This window comes from Cheilinus undulatus, linkage group 18, assembly GCF_018320785.1.
Source record: "Cheilinus undulatus linkage group 18, ASM1832078v1, whole genome shotgun sequence".
Lineage (NCBI taxonomy): Eukaryota > Metazoa > Chordata > Actinopteri > Labriformes > Labridae > Cheilinus > Cheilinus undulatus.
In genome coordinates, this window is record NC_054882.1 from 9,788,740 (window position 1) to 9,810,673 (window position 21,934).

Below are 21,934 nucleotides of genomic sequence, written 5' to 3' on the forward strand. Positions count from 1 at the left end.
CTCTTGGTTTGTTTGTTGAACTTTTATTGTTACTTTTTGGACATTTATAGAGCCTCTGATCAAGTGAAAAGTAAATGGTGGAAAAAATTGAGAAAAATGTTTATTAGTTACAGCTGAGGCTGGATTTTAAATAGATTTTCAAGTCCATAATAAAATGTGTTCATGCTTAATAGTAGAAACCACCATCCTTTGAACTGCCACTAAATGTTAAAAATGAATTTGCAATCTTGTTCACTTTCTTTGAGATCAAACAGCTCTTTTCTGGTTTTGTAATAATTTTATTTTGCATATTTATTTTTTCAAATATTTTATGACAACTGTAAATGTTCAGCCATATCCTTTATAAAATAAAAACAGGCTTTGAAAGTAAATGCATGTGAGTCTTGAAGTAAAGCTCCAGTGAAAAAAGCATTTCACTGAAGACTTTTTGCTGCTTCTTAACATACACATGCACATAACAGTGTATCTTTCTGAAACCTGTCAGATATCAGGTAAATCTAAATGCACAGAGTACATTTTAACCCACAGAGTGAACACAGACTGTTTAAAGGTCACCACTGTTAAAAGCAACAGGCTGTCAGAAGGTCAAAGATCAGAGCTGAAGTACCGCAGTCCTCCAACAATATACCTCAGTAACGAGCAGCATGATGCATCGAAAGACAAACTAAAAAACTGTCACTTTTTGTTTATCAGATGATTTTTCTCTTCACACGGACCATCACGCAGCTCTTGACACGATCAGCTGCTCATATCTGAAGCCCCTCACTGTTGTTTATATAAGCCGGTTTTATATGGCCCACTCGCTCCTGCTCTCCCTAGTAACAACGGCCTCTCCAAGCATGTCTCCTCCAGTACAGAGAGAGCTCATGATTGGTCTATATTTTTATATCTAATTGCTGGAGATGAACAGCAGTGAGTGAGTGCCTGGGTGTTTCAGGTGGTGGGTGTGGGACTGAAATCTGTGGCAGTGTGTTAGCTCGCAGAGAGACTTGGTAAATCAGGACAGCAAGAAAATGGATTCTTATTCTACTGTGTAAAACTTCTGCAGCTGAGAGGATACTAAAGTGTGCAGAAGGGTTCAGTTTTACCGGTTGAAACTAAACAAAAAAATCCTCAAGTAAAATAAGAATGACAGAACTATTAGATAAAAAGTACATGCATTAAAGCAAATTTCATTTGGATGCAGCATAATCAGGATTTTTTGCTTTAAAGTAACATACACATTCCTACTTGCCAACAAAGAAGTGAAGCCAGTTTAAGGCTTATGGTTGAGGTAGTGCAAGTGGTCTTTTTTTTTTCCTGTTCCTGCTTTTTGTATATATGAAATTGTAAAACAGTGTGATATTTTGCACTTCATGATGCACCATACATTTTCAAAGGGAGACAGGTCTGGAATGCATGCAGGTCAGTCTAGTACCCACACTTTTTTACTGTGAAGCCAGGCTGTTGTAAGTCATGGAGAATGTGGTTTGGTATTATCTTGTCGAAATAAGCAGGTATGTCCCTTAAAAAGACATCTGGATGGAAAAATAAGTTGCTTCAAATCCTGCATGTTCCTCTCATTATTAAAGATGACTTTATAGATGTGCAAGTAACCCATGCCCATGCATCTCAGTTGAGCTCAGTCTCAGAGAAGTCAGTGCCACTCCTGGATGTTGATATGTTTTTTTGCATTGCATGATAGAGTCTTGGCTTAAGTTTGTAGCTGAAAGGAAATACTGTGTTAATGTCTCTAAAGTATTCCCAAGCCCATGTTGTAATAACCTCACAGAATTATGCTGGTTTTAATGCTGTGCCATGTGAAGGTTGAAAGGTCACTGGCATTCATTGTTGATTTTCAACTTTGGCCTTACATGCAAAAATTTCTTCAGATTCTTGGAATCTTTTGATGGACTGTAGATGGTGAAATCTCTAAATTCCTTGAAACTGCATGGTGTAGAACTTTGTTCGCAAACTATTGCACTATTTGCCCATGCTGTCTTTCACAAAGAGGAGAACCTGGCGCCATCGTTAAATGTGAACAGCTGTGCTTTGTACATACATTCATGGTACCATCACGTTATCAATGAACCTACTTCATCATGCATTGTTCCAGGTGTTTTTGAGCATTTCCCAAGTCTTTCTTGCCCCTGTCCCAACTTTTTTGGAACATGCTGAAGGCATCAAATTTAGACAGTGTGTGTATATCTTTACAACATACTAAGTGCAACATTAAATATCTTGTCATTCTGCTATGTATAACTGAAATAGGTTAACAGGATTTGTAACTCATTGTTTTAGTTTACATCTTACACAATGTTCCATCTTTTTGGCTTTGAGGCTTGTATATTGAATTGAATGGTTGTCTTCTCTTCTTGCACTCATTTTTGTGCTAAGTTTAAGCATCAATGGTGAAATTATCTTGTCTGGTTGGAGTTATTCATGCTCAGGCAGAGTTTGTGATGTTTTTTCCTCATACACATGAAAAAGAAGAAGAAACTTGAAAAGATTATAGTCCACAGGACATCCATGATATTCTCGAGAAAAAACTTTAACTGTCCATGAGGGAAAACTTTAAAGCTTACATTAGTAATAAAACCTGGCTGATGAAATGTAGCGCCTACTGGCCACTGCATTTCTGGAGGATTTACACTATCAATTCTGGCTGTGTTGGTGCTTTTCTCAACCCACTGAAGTTAAAAAAAAAAAAATCTCAGTGAGCAATGGCGATGAGCACTTCCTTCCACCTCTGTCATGTTCAGGTCACACTCAGCTTTGTAAGCCAAAGAAGCAAAGCCTACTCGGTCACGGTTCTTCTGTTCCTTGAGAACAAGCTAAAGGGTCTTTCCTATGTCGCCCTTCCTTGTCTGTTCCCCGTCTCTTATTATTTCCGGCCTGGCTCCGATGGAGTCGAGGCTGGATATCCTGAAAGGAGGGTGGTGAGAAGGAGGGGGAGAGAAGGACAGAAAAGAATTTCACCAAGCAGGAAAACTGAAAAAGCATTTTGGTTATCAAGCCCTCGCAGACCTCCCTCCTACGCCCTCTGTTTGTGCTTAATTTTCCTATTCTTTCCTTAATTTTTCCTCTTCTTTTTTTTCTTCTGCCATGTTCTTTTGTGGAGCAGATTGATGTTTGACCACAGGTTACACCTTCCCCTCTGATGTATTAACAACAGGCATTCTTCGAAGCCTCATGGGCTGTCTTATCTCACTAAACAGGGGGTTGTTGGGTCAAATCCCATAATCGGACTCAGCCCTGCTCAGTGGAATGCCATTCAGAATTTTTTGTTTTTTAGACTTTGCTATCTAACTGGCCCAAATACTTGACCTGTTGAGTGTTGTTTTCTTGCTTCTTTAAAAAATGCTAGGAATGTTTTAAACTGTTTCTATATCTGCTCTCTTAAGCTGTAATTGTTAGCATATCAAGCTAACTAGCTCAATATCTGTAGTAGTGGCACTATACGATATGGTTCATACCTCAACTTGTAGTTTTTACAGTATGTTTAATGAAGTCCCAACATTTGGGACAGTTTGGTCCCACTTGTTTGGTCCTTGGTACTACTTTTTTAGAGTTTACTTTCATGTTAGCAACTCTGCCAGCTTATTAAGACATATTATCTGTTCAAAAAATGTCAGATAAAAAGCCTCAAAGACCACTAGAGATCTTCTTTTACAGTCAATGAGCTAATATTAGCCAGATTAGAAAAATTAGCTCCACTAACTGGCTATCTAGCTAAATAGTGGAAAATAATTAGCTGGCTATCCAGCTAAGTAGCCAACTAGCTAAACTAACTAACTGATATCTAACTTACAAGCTAAACTATCTGGCTTACTAGCCAGTTAGCTCATGTAACTTACTAGCTATCTGTCTACATTGCAAACTTGCAAAACTAACTGACTATCTAACCTAGTTAAACTAGCTTAACTAACATGATGGCTATCTGGCTAACTAGCTAAACTAACTCACAGGCTAATTGTGTAAATAGTTAACTAGCTAAACTAACTGTCCAGCTAGCTGTCTAAATAGCTTTACTAACTATCTGGCTATCTAGCTAACTAGCTAAACTAACTAACTGGTTATCTAACTAACTAGCTAAACTAATTCTCTGTATATCTAGCTTACTAGCTAAACTAACCTGCCTGCTAAATAGCAAACTAGCTAGACTATCTGTCTGGCTATCTAGCTAACTAGCTAAACTAACCTACTTGTTATCCATCTAAATAGCCAACTAGCTAAATTATCTGTTTGGCTTTCTAGCTTAGTACCCAAACTAACTATCTGGCTATCTAGCTAACTAGCTAAATAACTACACTAACTCTCTGGCTGTCTTGCTATCTGACTATCCAGCTAAATAGCAAAATTAACTTTCTGCTATCTAGCTTACTAGCTTACAGTTTAAACCATCTAACTCACTAGCTAACTTTAAATTGTTTGTCTTATTTGCAAGTAAGTTGATCATAGGATAGAAATAGGAAGCTGCCTAGGTCTCGTTTGAAACCAAAACACGTTGCATTAAAATTTAACAAATGTTAAGCTTTCACCATTAGCATCATATTTTTTGGCACTTTTACAGTAGTTGATACTATTAATTAAAGTTCCCACTGTCCATTGTGCTGTCCTGTAATAAAGCTCTATTTTGTCTTTTTTAAAATTCTGTTCCTAAATTATTTTTTATCATATATTATGTAGAAAAAAAGTCTGCTGCTATTCTTCTGTTCTAACTTAATGACATAGCCTGTTTGAAGAGTAATCCTGGTACTGGAATCATTTGTTTTCGTTCTAATAATGCGAAGACAACCTTAAAATCCAGTTCCATCCACAGCTTTCTCCATATTAGTTGATAAATAAATCGATATATCAGTAGTGTCACTTTATAACATGTTCATGTTTATTTTTTGTCTCTTGTCCAGATGATGAGCTGCTGATTGAGCGCAGCATCCACAAAGGAATGATCAACCCCGGTGAGGAGAAGCAGACAGTTGAGTACAAAAGCTCAGTCGCCAGTCTGGAGTACACCATCCGTGTTCGCTGCAACGAACATTACTACGGCAGCAAGTGCAACAAAGTCTGCCGACCCCGGGACGACTACTTTGGCCATTATGTGTGTGACCAGTTTGGGAACAGAGAGTGTATGGAGGGCTGGACGGGGCCCGACTGCAAAGCAGGTAGAGGAAAGACTTCAGTAACACTGTAAACATTTGCATATGGCTTAAAAATTATTATACAAACGTGAAGATAAAACAGGCAAAAAAAGAAGACAACAAAACACTGTTGTCTAATAAAGACTAGGATCACATGGGTGCAGCTTTCTTATTTTAACCTCCAGTATCCCATGATGGAAATGTTTATAAGTTCACTGCAGTTCACTTCAAGAGTCACGTCACTGTTATTCAAAGAATGTTTGGAAACACTTGTCACCTTTAATTTTCCGACAATAACTCTACCATCCATTGTTGCGGCTTCAGAGATTCTCTGCCTTCTAACAAACAAGAAAAAAACAGGAAATGAGTTTTTAATGATTTCACCATCTGCAAAGCAATGTGCCAGACAACAACTTGGAAAAGATTTGATGTTATTGTTTAGAAAATGCTGATGGAATGATGATGATTTTGGACCGGAGCTAACATTAACTTGTCACTTTCTCTTTGCTTTCCTCAAAGCCATCTGCAAACAAGGATGCAGCCTCCAGCATGGGACATGCAACGTGCCGGGAGAATGCAAGTGAGTCCTTTTCCTCTTGCAATGTACTTTTTGTTTCTTTCTTGATTTTAATCTCGCACTGTGGCCGTTGAGTGATGTAAAATTGCTCGTTTTTGGTTGGAAACCCCCACTGCATTGACTAAACCAAGTGATGATGCATTGTGGGAGGTGGAGAGGATTGTTGATAACATACCAAGCATGCTAACCCCTCACATCCCCCCCATGTTAGTCCTGTAAAGTGCCCCCCCATCCCTCCACCTCCATCCCTCAGCTCCACTCTGATCCAGAGGCCATTGTTCTGCTTCCTGTTCTAAAGCTGGCCTGCTCCTACCCGCACACACACATAAACACACAGACTGATAGAGAGGCCTGTTTTTGTTGCTATATGTTTCCTCCCTCGTCGTCCTACACCAGCAGTAGAGAGGCACTGTGCCCCTTGTCCCCCTCCTCTCTAAACACCCCCCTTATGTCTGCAGCCCACATCACCTCTCCCTATGCTGGGCCTTGTTATGGCTGCAACTACAGTGTAGATTCCACTGAAAAAGCTGCAGACCGCCGGCAGACAAGGATGTAGAGAGGAGGGGGTACAGCCAACTACACTCAAACATTTCATTCTCAAGAAAAGCTAATTAAATGTTAAAGCTATTGTGACACAGTATGCTTTACATTATGCATTTACAGAACATTACAATCAGGGGTCCTTCAATAAATTATAAGATATAAGAGAATTTGTTAAAAGACATCAGTAAGATGAAAACTGACAATTAGCACAGCTCCACATTTGTTGGCATTGATTCACATTATGTTATTGCATTTTCATAAAAGAGCCAGTGGTATTCATGTTAACCAACTTTCGAATATGTGTTGATGTGTCATCAGGTGCTTTAAGTGTTTCTGAAGACTGAAAACAGAAAAAAAAACATAAATACAGTGAAAAGATGATCAATATATTTTTGTTTTAAGAATCTTGTGCTGATTGGCTCTATGCAAATGCTCTATGTAGATATAGTGGATGCAAAAGGAAAGAAATAAACTAAAAAAAAAAAGGGGGTAATCAGGAAAAAAGTAAATTAAAGAGATAGAGAAATAATAGAAGACATTAGGGGTGTGGATGTTTTTGCAATTAAAGCAAACCTTGGGTTCACGTCTAAATCTCCAAGCTCCTTTCCCACAACGTCTTTCCCCACTCTAATCTCTGTTTCTGAATCCATCCACTGTCTTCCTCTTAAAAAGAGGCCTAAAAAGCCCAAAAATTAAATCTCAAAGTAGAGATTAAAATGTGGAATAAAAATAAATGATGTACATCAGAAAATATTCTGACATCCACTGAGAAAGATACACGTATAAGTGGTAGTATTGAACTTGGGCCCTAAAGGTCTTGTGGCCTGGTGGAAAACACAGACCTGGCTTATATCAGGTCTCTCATGAAAATCAGATCTCTGATCTCAGTGGGACTAACTGGCTAAGTAAAGGTTAAAAGGTTATATTCATTACCACAAATGAGTCACAGTGTGCTTAGTGATACTGAATCTTTGCATTGTGCATCATACATAATTTGAAAGCACTGTCCTTGGTACTACTTTTTTAAAGTTTCCAAAATGGAAGCACTGTGACGATCGTATATGTCTTTAAAAATCCCAGTTTTGGTCTTCAGTTGATTTTTCTGTTTATATTACTTCGACAAACGCTGTTGCTAGGGCAGTCAAGTGGCCACTGCTTCTCCACAGACAGGCTGCTTAAAAGCCAGCCAACACACAGATCAGTCATATGGCTGCACGGTAAATTATGAGCAATCGAAAAAGGCTGAGCAGACATTTGTTGAAGCAGGAGAGAAGACAGGGGAGACATTTAGATTGGATTGCATGTGGAAATGAGCTGTGCATGTAGACACATAGAAGCAGGGGAGCCTTAGAAAGTGAAACTGCAAACACACAGTAACAAGTATTTGGAATCAGAAGGGGAGGGTTTATTACTGAGGCAGGTTTGATTTTGTAAAGATCGCATAAAAAAGGAGAAAATGAAGCTGACATTTTTTTTTATTGAAAATGGCCGGAGGAATGGAAGAGAGAGGAACACCCTGGAATGTGCCTCAACATGTGATTTGAGCTTCATTGCAATTAGGGGCACACGCATGTACAGTACACACACTGTTAAAGAAGAGAAAGATGATGGATAACATCCATTCAAACTGGAGAGAATAAAAGCCTTTTTGTTGTTCATTCAGAGGGTGCAGTCCACATAAATCAAAAGTGAAACATTTAATCTATGTTGGCGTTTAATGTAATCATCACCCAATAAATTAACCGAAAAATCAAATAAAGCACAGTTAATAACCACATACAATAACAGAGTGATGCAAGTGTATTAATGCACTTTTTTCTTAGAAATCCAGAGGGAAAAGAAGGTTGAAACCATTGCTAATTGCTGTAAAATCTTGTGTACAAGATGCACTTTTAGTGTCTTCGATCTCCCTTAAATGTCAGCTGCATTTTATACACTAGTGTGACCAATATAACTGTAACACTGAAAAGACATGGAACTAAAGCTGCCACCATCAATGCTGCAAACAGTTTGATGCTACTGAAAATTTATTTATCATTGTGTATTGCAAGTGACTGCTTCATGCAAGAAATGCTCAGGTAGAATTAGACTAGGCTTGCAAGATGCTTTTTTAACTGCTTTTCACCCTCGTTTGGACATGGACATATATACGAAAAAGAAAACACTTGGTTACTGTTAAGTAAATAAACCTTGTGGATTGCTGGTTTAAGTGAAAAGACTCCTCAGTTAAAAGGAAACAAATACCATTGGAGGTGTTTAGAATGACTTACCAGCTATGTGTCTGTACTTCACAACTATCACCATAGTTGGTGAGCTTGGCTTAGTACTGGAAGCTAAGAGGATTGCAAGGTTCACATGTGGGAAACAGATGGTACTAAAAGAACTATGTAGTTCAACAGAAACTGCATGTTGTGGAATTTACTAAATGCAGTTAGACCTCCTTTCAGACTTAGTCTTGGTGTCATAGTTTGATTCAGAGGTTCTCATCCTTTCCAGCCAGCAATCCCTGAAAGAAAGGTGCAAAAGACGAGGAACCCCCACTGTACTTGAAGGTGGTTGAGGTATAGTTGAACGCAGCAATGCACAGTCAAGAGTAGTCATGTGCACACTTTCATTTTAATTTTTTTTTTTTTTACATTACTTTGGTTTCAGCATAAATCTCACCAAATTACCTTGTTTTAGATGACGTTTAACTAATTTCATGCATATATTTTTTATTAAAAATGGGTAAAATATACAATTTGAAATCATTTTAAAATATTCTTTGTTTTTTTAGAAGGCATCTGGTGACCCCCTCTCAGTGTCTACAAAACAAAATCAGTCTCAAGAAGAGAAAAGACACGTAACATTTTGCACTTTAAGCATTAGTAAGCCTAAGCCTAAGCCTAACAATAACCATATCCCTTTACTAAAGCTTTCCAGTGCTTTGCCAGTGCAGCAATACAGTGTCTATACATTTGTTTGTTTATGACAAATTAGCTAATAATTCTTTACAATTGATGAGGTAAGTATATACTTAAAGGGATACTTCAACATTTTGGCAAATTCGTCTATTGCCATAATTCCTGTAGTCTTAGTAATATGTTCGTTACCTTCAGTTGTCAGTGCAAGCTGTTTTTAGATCGTCTGCTGCCAAGTTCGGATCTGCTGTGCCAACTCAATGTAAGCAGACGGTATTCTGGCTTTCCCTCAACAAACTCATCAAATACACAATCCAACAACTCCAAAACGCTCTTGTGGACAAGTTGTGACCTGCACATTCACCACGCTATGAAATAATTACGTATAATTATGTAACATTACAACGCATTAAGCAAATACTCGAAACTATTTCTTGAGTGAACCACTGGGCGGAGTGACACAGTGCAGCAGCCATGCCTGGGTGTAGTTCCGGCTTTGCATTTAGCTTTAAAACATCTCCATCTCGTAGTGTTCCATTATTGTTTAATAGCGTGGTGAATGTGCAGGTCACAACTTGTCCACGAGAGCATTTTGGAGTTGTTGGATTGTGTATTTGATGAGTTTGTTGAGGGAAAGCCAGAGTATCGTCTGCTTATATTGAGTTGGCACAGCAGGTCCGAACTCGGCAGCGGCCGATCTAAAAACAGCTTGCACCGACAACTGAAGGTAACAAATCTATTACTAAGACTACAGGAATTATGGCAATGGACAAATTTGCCAAAATGTTGAAGTATCCCTTTAAGCTTTTAAGTGCTTAATGGTGTGTAGTTATGGTGCAGTGTTTCCAACTAGATTAGTATTATTGGCTTACTGGGTAACTTTCTACCTGTGATTGCTGGGCATCCTCAAAATGACTTTTGTAAGAAAAGGTGCAGAAGAAAACATTAAAATGCAAATATGTCAAAGTTTTTAAACAGCTGTCCAAATTTTAAATTAAGCTGAGGACGAGTTTCATTGAATCTGCCTTCTGATTTCTTGGGAAAAAAATTGGAAATCAGTGAAACATTTTGGATTGATCGGGAGATCATCCCATGTTTAAGAAAAAGCAGACTGAGCAAAAGCAGATACTACAATCTCCACTTGAAGTAGACCTTGAATCTTTGCAGTAGGGAGCAGTATTAAGCAGACATCTAACAAAATTAACTTGATGCAGCTTATATTCAGAATGTTATGGTATCCAGGTCAGTGTGTCATGATGCAAGCACAATACCCCAGGAGACAAAGTCTGGTCTATATGTTACTCAGTAAGCTGTCAGAGAAGAATGAGAGTTTGGTAGATGTTGCAGCAGATCTGAATAAATCAGATACAGAGGGGGCTAGGTTGCAATCAAATCTCTTAAAAAATAACACTGCTGTTGTGTCGATCAAAAGTAAAATCTGAAAATATCAAAGACGCATGTTATCTGCAAACATCATCTTGCAACTGAGCAATTATTGTGTTTATATGACATATTTCTGCACATGCAAGTCAAAGAAAAAACTGCGAAGTAGACTATGAAATCTCCTTTGATCTATCAAAACTAATCACATATTTTTAGTGCTGCACAATTCATCTAATCGCAGTCGTGAAGTCAGGCTGTGCAATCACAGAATCGCATAAAAGGCTGCTGTTGTTTTTGTATTAAGCAGCACTTTAAAGGTTCACAAAAATGCCTTAAAGTTTACAATAGTGCAACTATTACACTATGTAGAAGTATCTTTATTTTTAAAATTTCATTTTGTGGAAACATCTGGTTTTGGTTTTTTATGCTACTTAATACTTGAATGTTTTGAATTGAAATATCTGCAAAACTATCATTATTGTCTGCAAGTTCCTTGATAACCAAGCAAGAAGTCTCATGATATTATTTATACCATTATCACAATCACAATATTGTCCATGAGCACTACAGTCGCACATTATTATGAAATTGTGCAGCACTAGAATTTTTTGGCTAAATCTACAAAACTAAGACTTAAATTGTGGGTTATCCTCGTGCTTAACAATATAATCAAGCTATTAAATCATGAACTTAACATGAAAGGTTGAAACCAATGGGGAATTAAGTGCATTAGAGGGATAAACTTGGCAAGGCATGCAGAGAATAAAGGATTGAAGTCAGAGAAAATCACTGAGAGGAAAGGAAAAAATGATCTGATGCTGGCACAGGAAGACTAAAAATGTGTGTTTGGTATCTTGTTTCTTACACACAACCTACGCTCCCTCATGTGACACTACTAAACATGTAGCTAGGCAACAGCGGGCTAAGTCCGTCCGGTGGATTTGGGTGCGAGGCTCGCCTGTAAATAATTCAGTGGTCCGGCACACACAGACACAGAGCCCCCTCTACCTCTGTCCCTGCACACCGCTCCGTCCCCTGGGTGTGGTTTGTCTGAGCCGCTGTTGTGGCGTGGATATTTTCAGCTGCGTCTGCTGGCCCCTTCCATTGATGGGACAGCAGCGGGCCCGGCGATGGGGTTTGTGGGTAATGCCACCCTTGGCCTGTGGCTGCCCAAAACCATTTCCCCCGCTCTCCCACACTGCAGCCAGACAGACTGTCCACGCTGTCACCACGGCTGAACGGCTGACAGTGTGCAGGGCACCGCTGCTGACCGCAGCGCTGGACAACACCGCGTACTGTAGTAAACAATACTCAGCACTGTCACTCTCTCAGTCACTTACACAGGCCTCACTTTCCAAATGAAATCAGATTAAAGCTTGTGCAGTCGTGCCTGCAGTTAAAGCTTTCCAGCTTACAAATTGTGCATAAAGCAAACTTGTGCATATTCTACACCAGCAGAATGTGATGAAGTCTTCTAGCCAGTGTTTATGGAAGCCTTAAGTGGACATAAGCCTTAGTTCTGCCACAATATTGAGTAAAAATTCAAGTTGATTTCTTGAGATCTAAACTTTTTTATACCATAATACCAGGATTACAAAGCTATTTTCTGAAAATAACAAGCTAATTGTTCAAGATCTTGTGAGAATTGTCTGGAAAAACAATGTTTTTATTCCAAGATAAAGAGATAAAGAGTGGAAATCTCAAGAAAGCACCAAAATTTTCTTATTTCCTGGAAAATGGAGTAGAATGCATGGCCTTTTAAAGCTTCTTTAAGTATCCAAACTCCAGTCATTTAGGTATTCCAAGCTCTGGGTAGGTATTTTGAAAGTGCTTAATCATAGTAATATACAATTTTAAGAATAACACCTCCTTGAAGTCAAAGATTAACTGCTTACCTTTAAACAAGTTTTATATAAAAATTTCAAATCTGTATCAAAAGTACTGCCATCTCTTAAATCTTTCATATAAAAGCTCGTGTGTACTGCTGAGACAACAACTTCGTTGTGCAATCGAGTCTGCCACAAACATTCAAACATTCATGGACCCTGGAGCATAACTCCTACAATTTTAGAGATCCCCTGACATTCCTTCCAGTGCCAACATGAGGTCAAGATTTCAATTTTTACTCTACTTTGTGGCAAAACTTTTGACTTTTAAGCTGCATTTTGTTCTTCAAAAGTCCAAACACTAGCATATAAACAGGCTGGATCAAGCTAGTGGAATATAAGATCTTCATGTTCCAGTCAGTACTGTGAGTCAGTCAACTTTAGGTGGTAGCATTTAGCTCACAGAGCACCAGGCTCTGGCTGTGGGCATTTAACCTTCCCTTTAAAGCTCCTGTAAGGAATTCTTAGCTGTTTATGAAACAGACTGAAATGAATACTAATGCCTGTTGATGGCCTGCAAATGCAAACAAGACCATCAGAAGTCTTTCAATGGACTGATTTTTTTATATGTATCAATGAAAATGTCCCAGCCTGTCTTCTTTACCCACCACTGTTTGTTAACAAACAGATAATCAATATTTTTGAGCAGACAAATCACAGATGGGGATAGTTCTGGTTCAACACTGAAGGTTGCTGCTTGATAAAAACTTTTATATTTTCACCAGAACAGCAACATTTCTTTCAAATGTTTTATCTGATGCACACATGAAAACTTTGAATGAAAAAACTGCTGAAATCTCTCATCAAAGATGATTTAAATGAGATTTCAAGTCTGATCAGACATTACATCATGTGTTGCTTTTAGACAGTCTGCAGGACTTTGATTCCACATGAGGTCCAACACACTGCCCCACCAGTGTGAAACCACCAGTCTGTCACTGTCCTCAGCTACCAGAGTAACTGTACCTCAGCACATTACAGCTCACCACACAGAAGTAAATCACTGCCGGTAAGAGTTTGGTCGACATCCATTTTGAAGTGTTAGTGAGCTGGTAGAGGAGGGAGGGAGGTGGTGTTAAGGGGGGGGCGTGTCACTCCCTAAAATAGCCCCTCGACGGAGAAATGACAGGACAGGTGGGGCAAGGTTACCGCTGGCCTTGGAATAACAGAGTGCTGCCATAAACCAACAGATTAGCTAACCCTTCTTTGGCCTCCCCTTCGAGACGACTAAACCCTCGTTCCACAAACCCGCCACTCATTCCAAGTGTGACCTCGAGCGAGCTCACGGCACAGAAGAAGGACTTAGAGGAGATGTGCAACACATGACATGATGAGAAGAAATGAAAGTGCAAAAAAATGCTTTCTAAGCAAAAATGGCTCAGTCTTTAATCAGTCTTAGCTAGTGTAATTGTCTCATTTTAGTCAGACCATCTCATTGCACTTTTTATAAGCCCAAGTGGCAGATATTTTAGCTTTTTATCACCATATTTTTGCCTTTTATATCATATAATCAGATGCTTATTTGAAGTTTTCCAAAAATATGGCATTAAATATGTTAAATAAGATAGTTTTAACTGTAAGTTTTTGCCATGCACATTTCATTTTTTCTGAAAAATACAAAAGCTATTAATAGGTTTTATTTATTTTCCTATTAAATAGAAGTTTGATCTATATCTACCACAAATGCCATGACTGTTTATTTTTTGGTCTCAGAGATGACCTTTTGCACCATGTGTCCTTACATTAAGAGCTGCACCTTAACTTTCATCCACCTGGATAAACACATTCAGCTGCAGCCCAGTCATTGGATATTATTTGTGAGCATTTGCATGATAAATTCATTATTTTATAGTATAAAGAAGTAAAATGCATTTCCCTTTTCTCTTATGCCTCTTTCCTGGGGAACGTTAAACTGCCACGTGCCCCTCTGTGTTTGCACAAATCCTAAAAGTATTAAATAACTTGTATGTAACCATCACTTTTTTCCATGGCCAACTCCCTCTGTGTTACGTGCCTCTGTAGGCCTGATCATCCCTCAGGCTGAAGCTGTAAATAAAGAACACATTCACTAGTGCTTGTGAATAAGAGGTATTTATTTTAACCATAAAATGTCATCAGCCACTGATGCACCCGATGAACTGTGTTCCATGTGTGGCTTTCTTTGATTATAAGATTATAAGTGGTACAAATATTCAGGTACTTAACTGTTTTAGAGGAAGTAAAGATGGTAGAAAAATCCCATATAAGTTCATTAAACATGTTTAAGTTGATGCAAAATACTGTAAGAGAAGATGACTTAATATTAAATGGAAAGGGGAAGAAAAATGTCTGAGAAAAAGCACAAAGGAGGTGGAAAGAAGGGGAAAATGTTAAAAACATGAAGTTAACAGTCCTGTCTTTTGTTTTGCAGGTGTAACTACGGCTGGCACGGCCCCCTCTGCGACGAGTGTCTGCCCTATCCCGGCTGTGTCCATGGGACCTGCAGCGAGCCCTGGCAGTGCACCTGTGAGAAGAACTGGGGAGGCCTGCTGTGTGACAAAGGTCAGAGGCCCAAAAGGATGTTTTTATCTGTTGCAAAAGAAGCAAAGTAGGCATCAAAGATTTGGCACGTCTGAAGGAATAAAATCAAGGCAGCTGGACTTGCTTTAGAGTCACCATGGTCTAGAACAGTGGTTCTCAACTTGTGGGTCGGGACCCAAAAGCAGGCTAAAAATGTGTTCCTGGAAGCAAAAATTGTGCCATAAGTCCATGAAACTCTTAAAACAAGCCTGCTTTGACCTGTCTGTTTAATTTGTCCTGCTTTGTACAGTCTGATTACCAAACTGTATTACTGTTTATTAGGTAACCCTAAAAAATATCAGAAATGTGGGTCACAGCTTTTCCCTGAGGAGTCAGTAGTTGGACCTGAGGCTTGACAAGTTGAGAACCACTGATCTAGAACAGTGAAATCCCAACCTTTTTCCTTAGGGCCCCCTAAACTAATATCTAAGTGAAGCTAAGCCCCCAGGACCCTTCTGGTTTTCAAAAATGGTTTTTGGGGAATGGTTTTCAAAATCCCAACATGATAGACTTAGTAAGTGAGATCTACATATATCGGTTATAATGACAAAATATAAAGGCCACTCCAAGAAAAAGAAATAGATAAAGAGGAACTTAGATTTTTGAGATTATCAAGTTAAAAAAAGCCATTTGTGTGGGAACTTGTGCTGTTTTCCTTGCACAGTTCCTGCAGATGAGAACCTAATGGATGGATGCTTTATTAATCGTTTTCTGAAAATTGCTTTGTTATTGCAAAAACCTTCATTCAGCCCGTCATCACAGAAAACACACACATAATTAAGAACAAGTATGAGCACCCTGAATCATTTTGGATCTGGACTAGAGGCTGATGAACTAGATGGAGGTAGCTGGGTTGGAGGATGGTTGCAGCATCCACACAGAATCAACAGGCTGACTGCAGAAGAGAGAATGACAAAATTGAATTATTACAGGTGCATGATGATTGATAAAGCCAGGTTGTGGCAGAATCTGATTAGCTGAGTACTCCCGCTGATCACCAGAGCGAGAGGAGAGAAAGAGAGAGAGAGAGAGAGAGGGGAAGAAGGGAGATATGAACGAGTAGAAACAGTCTTCCTGCTTGAACTTGGCCTATCAACCACTGTTTTCAGTTTGGTTTTTCATGATTTTTTTTATATTACAATGTCTTAAATTTATCACTTTAAAAACCAGACTTTTACTTTATAAAGGCAAAATTTATTACTTTTTATACCCTAAAATTTTGAGTTTTTTTCTCAAAAATTTCAGACTTCTTAAATTCAGAAATATTGAGATTAGTTTCATGTAAATATATGACTTTATTATCTAAAAAATGTCTATTTTTCCTCAAAAATTGAAAGATCTTCTTTATTTTTTATCTTTTAGGTAGGCCCTAATAAGCTGCTTTATTGCTCTATTCATGATTTTGAAAAAATATGTGCACATTTGGTTTTGACATTGTCAGAGCAGACAGGGCTCTTAGCCCCCCCCCCCCCCCCCAGATCTTTGGCATCTCCTAGATTTGTAGAGTATTTTTAAATTTCCAGGTTACTGTCTTCATGTGAAAACCGCTGGCATTGCCTTTTTAGAGTTTTGCCTCTTGCGACATAAAATTCTCATGAGGGCACACAATCGGTTGAGATGCAGGGAACTGGAGTCAGAATTAAACTTTTGTAAATATGTTTTTGCATTGTGTTCCCTGTAACCCTACAATCAAAGCTTTTGTAAGGAAAACAAAATGACATGGAGCTTTTTAGAGAGGAGTGAACATGTGGGGCAGTGGTATTTAGAAGGAAAAGCATACAGAGATGCAGAATGATAAATAACAGACTTTAATTGATGTTTTTTGACAAATTTGTTGTGCTATCAGCTGTCACTAAACGTAGCTGTGGGGTATCTTCACCCTTAGTGTCTATATGGCAAATATCACCATGTTTATACTCTGCCTTATAAGGTATTTATGTCTGTTTTGGGCATTCTTAATGCTTTGTGTGGATGCATCTTAATGGGATTGGTCATGTAGACTCAAAACATCATGGCATCTATTGTAGACTGCCCTGTCAACTTATGTGATCTGCAGTTTATGACTAGTAAACAAAAGGGAAGGCCTTATTTATGTCTTTCCAGCTTTGCTCACAGGTATATGAATTTCCTCAAAACACAGCAATAGAAAAAAGGGGATTTAAGTCTGCACATGATTTATTTGCTAGATTGTCTATTGTTAATGTTCAGTGTGGATGCTGTAGTGAAGAGCAGTCACTGGGTATCTAAACCCCTAAAGCACATCATTGATGCAGAATATGAACAGGGCCAGTGTGCTTTGCTCTGAGCAGGTCACATCATTGATCTTTGCTTTGCAGATCTGAACTACTGCGGCACCAACAAGCCCTGTAAGAACGGAGGAACTTGTATGAACCCAGAGCCAGACGAGTATAACTGTGCCTGTCCTGACGGATACTCTGGCAAGAACTGTGAAATCGGTGAGTAAATCTAACACACCAGGTTCAAGATCAATCTCTTTGTGCCAGGTCACGCTCTGGGCAGAGTTCTGATAAATTCATTGTGTTTACCAGATTTATGATAGCTCTAACTTTCCCTACATTTTTCTCTGTAGCTGAGCACGCCTGCGTGTCCAATCCCTGCGCCAACGGAGGGACCTGCTATGAAGTCCCATCAGGCTTTGAGTGCCACTGTCCGGCTGGCTGGTCGGGGCCGACCTGTGCTCAAGGTAGCAGCTTGTTTTTTTATTTTTCAGAAAAAGTGAGATCAACGGCCTGCATACTGCTGAAAATGTTTCCAGCATGGAGCTTATATTAAGATGAATGGAGTAGCAGTCACTACAGAGTGAAGCTACAGCAATGACTCCTTTTTAGTAAGGGCTGGGTGTGGCAGGTAAGCATGGCCAAGGGTACTGTCCGAGCAGGTAGTGGGGTTGCCACGAGCCCCTGGACATCCTGTCGATGTCCTAGGGGCCAGAAAACCACTGACAGTCTCCAGCTGTATTACCAGAAATTAAAAGGCCTATATAATAAAAATGCCATTAAGCTTGACCTTGGCTGCCTTGTGACACATCCTCCCCAGCCCCGGGTTGTGACACAACGGGCCCTATGATGAATTCTCAGTACCCTATGTGCAGTCACGCATGAGATACGTGACTGTATCTCATGCAATCAATATTTGAAACCGTGTATCTGTTGTCAGGTCATGGATCTAGCCCAAAATTTGCTTGTACTGTCTTGTAGTGTTAACCCTGCTAGCAGAAGAGTGGTGGTGTAAATTTACCAACTGCAACGACCTTATCCAATCTGCACAATATTAGCACTTGTAGTAGGGGGGGAACTTTGGGTTCACATTTGTACAACAAAAAAGGATGGAGATGTGTAGTCCATATTTATATGCATTCAATGGATTCAAAGCAATAATGGCTTTAATTATGTTTATATTTCAGACACAGATGAATGTGCATCCAACCCGTGCGCCCAGGGCGGGACGTGCATTGACATGGAGAACGGCTTTGAATGCCTCTGTCCTCCACAGTGGACGGGCAAGACCTGCCAGATTGGTAAGGATCATAAAATGTCTTTTATTAACAAACACCATGGGGTTGGTGTTATTTGAAACCCTTTCAGGGAAGTGTTTTATACTGTTATTAAGTTTGAATTGTTTTAATCCTGATGTGAATCACTGATGCATGTTGGATCTCATTCTGCAGTGCTGAAGCAGGTGTGCATTGTTGTGTGTATGTGTTACAGCCACACTATTTCCCATACTTGTGAATACATTCCAGGAATCTCATTTGCTTGCAGAGTTATAGCATACCTGTCTGTTTGTTTATCTTGCCGTGTCGTTTAACTAGTAGTATTTCTGCAGGAGGCTCACTAATTTCATTTCAATCTGTGTGTATTTGTGTATATGCACGTCCAACCGAGACAAGTCTCATCTGCAACTCGAGCCAGGTGACTTGAGTAAAGCTAAAAATAACCTCCCGCCTGGCAACTGCTAGCCTTGGGACCAAATATACTCTGCTGGGGGGTTATCTTTGGCTCCAGACTGGGCGTAACCGGGGGGTATGTACGCTACGTTGAGGCGGTGCCCCAGCATAGCATAACCCTCTCCACCTTCAACTACAGCCAGGAAACACTTCATAACCTGTAAACACAGTACCAAAAGGCTTGGGTTTGAGTTACAGATTCTCAGAGTGCTCCCTTCTTTCGTGGCAGGGTGGTACCTGGGAGAGAGGAGGGGGTGCCGGTCGTCGGGGAAGGTTGGGTTTTTGGGAAAGGGTTGGGGGTGTTTAGTTTCATCAGTCCAACAGGTGCCACCTACCTCCTGGGAGTAGCACTAATGCACTGTGTCGGTTTATAGTGAGCGAGGCGGCACGGCTGGGGCGGCGATAGCTGCCTCTGAAACTGACCACTTGGAATGCTGCAGGTTGGACTTTGGGGAATGCAATAGAGAGACATTAACCCTGATGGAGCAGGGTGGGGGATGAAGCGTTTTGCCAATGGAAAGATTTGCAAGAAATGAAACCCTGTGTGATATGGATTTTGCCCTGTAAATATTCTGGCAGTTTCTCACGTTTGAAAGGGAGCCTTATCCATTCACCCATTAAATTCATGAAAGCAATCTGACTTGTAATGTAATTAAACCCAGTCACATTAACTTCAGTTCACAGCAGGGATGGTGGAGAAAAATGTTCCACTCAATAAATTCCTCATTTGAGTTTGATTTCTTATTTACAAGGACTAAATAGCCCATGAAATGCTTTTAATTAACCAAATTGATTGATTTTCTGGTGTTTAGTGAGCTATTTTAAAGTGCATCTCTTATTTAGGGCTTGTTTTAACTCGTCAGAGAAAGGAAAAACTCAACACTGCAGTATTAATCATTGGTGCTTTCACCTTTGCACAAAACTCCTTACAAAGGTTGTTGAAGATCAAATAGATAAGTAGAGTTTTTACTCTGACTTTTCCCAACATTTTTCCAGCACCCTGGCAATTGTCTTCATGAAGTTAGGGTTCGCTGATGTATATATGCAGCAGAAAATATTAAGACAATTCATCAGAAACTGCTGGAAGGAGGTGATGACATTTATATCCTGGGACAAGCACATGACCAGTCATTTCCAAATGTTTTTACCCAAGGTGTGACTGAGATCAAGCCAGATCTTAGGGGCACACCATTTTCAAATCCATGCAAACAAGCCTCTGTATCTTTAGTTTATGTATGGTTGCACCAAGTCCCGAGGCACACCTAGACCAGCCTTGGGACACCTTTCAGGAACACCTGCCCTAGACATAATGCACTAGACCAGTGCTCTGTTGCATTGCCTGCTCCTTACACGTCAATCATTTTATTTCATGTCTTTCCACCTGAGACCCCTCCTATCTGACATGGATAGTCTCTTGCTGTGTAAAACATCAAAAACCAACTAGAAATAATCTAGAAACTTTCAGTATTGCATATGTGAAAACATACTTGATTATAAATCAAGCAAGAAGACATTTTCACTCAGAAACCCATTAAAATGTACTTAAACACACCAAAAGCACATTATAATATTTCTGTCTTTCTTTAACCTCCTGAGCTTTTTTTTGGAATGCATTATAATTTCACTCCCACTTTTTTGGGACTAGTAGGACTTCATATAGTGCTTAACAAATTTATTAGACCACCAACCAAAGTAAGGTTTATGCTACAGCTGCTCTAAATTAACAGCATTGGTAATTACCAAAATCATTTTTTATGTTTCTGCAATGGTTAATACACCAATATGTAGAAGCTCTTTAACCCAAATGATATTTTTAATTCTAAAATACAATTATTGTTGTTATCCATGAATTTTCAAATTTACTGATTTACAAAAAAACTGAAAAAATAGTAAAGCACATTAATATTTCTTGATTAATGTGTTAAATTATAGTTATTTACTTGCATTCCTGAACAGAACATTTGGTTTTAGTGGTTGAATGTTATGCTTGATTAATTTCTGACTTCTCAGAGAAGCCCAGTTAGCAAGCTCAAATTTGGGTAGAAAAAGGTGAATTCAGTTTGAAATTCCTCATTCCTGTTCAAAATGGTAAAACATGGAGAGCTTACTAAAAATGAAAGACTCAACATTAAAGCACTTCATGATGCAGCTGTGGCATAAACCTTATTTTGGGTGGTGGTCTAATAAATTTGTTAAGCTCTATAAGTGAAAACATCAGCCTTGTCTTTGAACAGGAATTTCTTGGAAAATTTCCTTCCCAAAAACCACACATATTTCCTAGAATTTCTAAGAAATTACTTAAAATTTTTGTGAACATTCTTAAATATTTTTTAAAAGAATCTCATAGAAAAAGTACCCCAGCATTTAGTGAAACTTCATCATAGAGCATAATCATTCCATCCAAAAAAATCCCCCCAAAAGTTCAATTTAAATTCATGAAAAATTTCAGGCAAATTCCCAAATTTTAAAGCAAAATCCCCCAGAAAATTTCTTAGAAAATTTCTAAACTTTTGCCAGGAACCAGGAAAATGATAGAAAATCCTCCAAAGGAAATTGCCTTAATAAATCAAAGCAAATTTCTCCAAAAACTTCAATAAAACCCTCCAAAATATACAAACACATCCCCTAAATGTCCATTAAATACTTGAAAATTTCTAGTCAAACTTCCTACATTTAAAAATACAATTCTTACAAGGTTTATAGTGACTGATGACTAAATATGTAAAAGTGTTCTACACGATTTGAAAGACCAAAAGACACAATTACATCAGGATAAAGCCAGTTATGTCATAAATTACACAAGAGGTTCTAGTTGTCTAAAGGTGAGTTTACACAGCAAGAACTTTCCCCAAGAACTAGGAACCTTTTGAGGACCTCAGGAAGCAGAATCTAAAACTAGTTCTGACAATTCCATTTGGTGTGTTAAATGTTTGATCCATAGCATCCTAATCTTTAGTTGTAAATGATCAGATACCCCATTATTAAGTGGATCGACTTTG

At 38.9% G+C, this 21,934-nt stretch overlaps 1 protein-coding gene across 2 annotated transcripts in view; it reads left to right on the forward strand.

The window, feature by feature from the left end:
- The window catches only part of LOC121526062 (protein jagged-2-like), a 92,425-nt gene that overhangs the window by 45,728 nt on the left and 24,763 nt on the right, over positions 1 to 21,934 (forward strand). For both annotated transcript variants that reach the window (XM_041812358.1, XM_041812359.1), the window contains exons 4-9: positions 4,890 to 5,144; positions 5,640 to 5,700; positions 14,820 to 14,950; positions 17,305 to 17,424; positions 17,559 to 17,672; positions 18,393 to 18,506. In XM_041812358.1, coding sequence (XP_041668292.1) covers positions 4,890 to 5,144; positions 5,640 to 5,700; positions 14,820 to 14,950; positions 17,305 to 17,424; positions 17,559 to 17,672; positions 18,393 to 18,506 — 795 coding nt within the window. The remainder of the gene's footprint in view (positions 1 to 4,889; positions 5,145 to 5,639; positions 5,701 to 14,819; positions 14,951 to 17,304; positions 17,425 to 17,558; positions 17,673 to 18,392; positions 18,507 to 21,934) is intronic.